The 1,422-nt window shown below is 32.5% G+C and overlaps 1 protein-coding gene across 1 annotated transcript; it reads right to left on the bottom strand.

Moving 5' to 3' along the window:
- Positions 1–313: 313 nt before the first annotated feature.
- LOC128134283 (S-protein homolog 5-like) lies at positions 314–670 on the bottom strand. Its single transcript, XM_052771839.1, has one exon. It carries the CDS (start codon positions 668–670, stop codon positions 314–316), a length of 357 nt encoding a protein of 118 aa, XP_052627799.1.
- Positions 671–1,422: the final 752 nt, after the last annotated feature.

The following is a 1,422-nucleotide window of genomic DNA, read 5'->3' as shown; positions in this document are numbered from 1 at the left end:
GGCATAACTTCCTGATTGGTTGTTTAGTCGTTTAGTTCTTCTCACATTTTTTTGTAATATTTTCATGTGGAAAAGAAAAGAAACTATCTGTTCGATAGTTTTTATTTTATTTTATTTTATTTAAGTATTCAAACATTCGTTATAAAGAACTTGTGTTGGTGAATTGTAACAAATAAAGCAGCCTTATAAATATGTGCAAATGTACTGACAAGAGAAATGAACTCGTACATAGCATCCTAATGTGGTCAGTCAAGTTGCATCATATATTATTTCAAGCTACAATAAGAAAAAAACATGACATATATACATGTTTTTAAGCCCAACCTTTAATGAATTCCCCACCTCCACTTGGGTGTGCATCTACATAAAACCCTTTAGGTGTTACAAACCAGTAACAATGTTCGGTACCCACATTCAAATAGCATTTTTTTGAAATGGCTTCGTTAAACAAATCTAAGCTCTGAAACTTTGAACCCCACCAGAAGTAAGCATAAAAGAGAGTGTGACCACCAACCTTTTCACAAAAAGACCAGGAGTAATTTCCTACATAAGGAATGGTATGGTTCCCAAGATCATCATCTCCTGATTTTATGTGAACAACAAGATCTTCACGGAGAGCACTAATAACGCTAACATTCCATTTTGTAGTGAACGGACATAAAAATGCCATTGAAGCAATTGGGTATGTTAAAATGATAAAGCCAAAAAAATAATGAATTGTAGAAGACCTCATGTTTCTGAAGAGTTTTCTATTTTTTTCATGCACACAAGTTCCCTCTATTTATTGCTGAAGATGTAAGCTTGCCTCAATGGAGTAACGGTTATTGCTAACAGAAGTTACAAGTTGGAAGTTATTATGGCAGTTACATAAGTTTCTTAACATTCATGGTAGAAAGATGGCATTGCCGTTACATTGCAAGGGTGTGTCGTTTTTATGACAGGAAGAGATGGTTTCAACCTATAACTATGTAGTTACTCCTGATGTAATGTACTTATCTATGTTGAGTATGTGATTAATAAAGATTTTTTTGTTTCCCACAAGAATCTCTCTTTCCGTCATCATGTTTTCAATGTATTTCTAAAACATTTATGTGCATTTGAATCCATAATTATTCACTGAATGTATGTTATTTCTTTACCTACAAGTTTAGGTCACTATTCAGGGGACAAGAAGCTAATACACATATTGCCTTTTACGCGGAAACTTGAAGAAAGATCGATTGACATCTTTCGTGTAAACTTAATTTTGATCCATTTTGAGATTATATGTACCGATATCTGTAGAAAAATCTTGCTTTTTTTTTTTTTTTTTGAAAAATTAACAATTAAAACCCAAGCTTTGTAATAGAAATGCCCAAAAAAATTAGCTAATTTCATTATTTTAGCCTTTTTAACATGTTCAACCGGTCATTGAGACGAAAT

Source organism: Lactuca sativa, chromosome 5 (genome assembly GCF_002870075.4).
Source record: "Lactuca sativa cultivar Salinas chromosome 5, Lsat_Salinas_v11, whole genome shotgun sequence".
Taxonomy (NCBI): Eukaryota; Viridiplantae; Streptophyta; class Magnoliopsida; order Asterales; family Asteraceae; genus Lactuca; species Lactuca sativa.
This window is presented reverse-complemented; position numbering and strand designations above follow the sequence as displayed.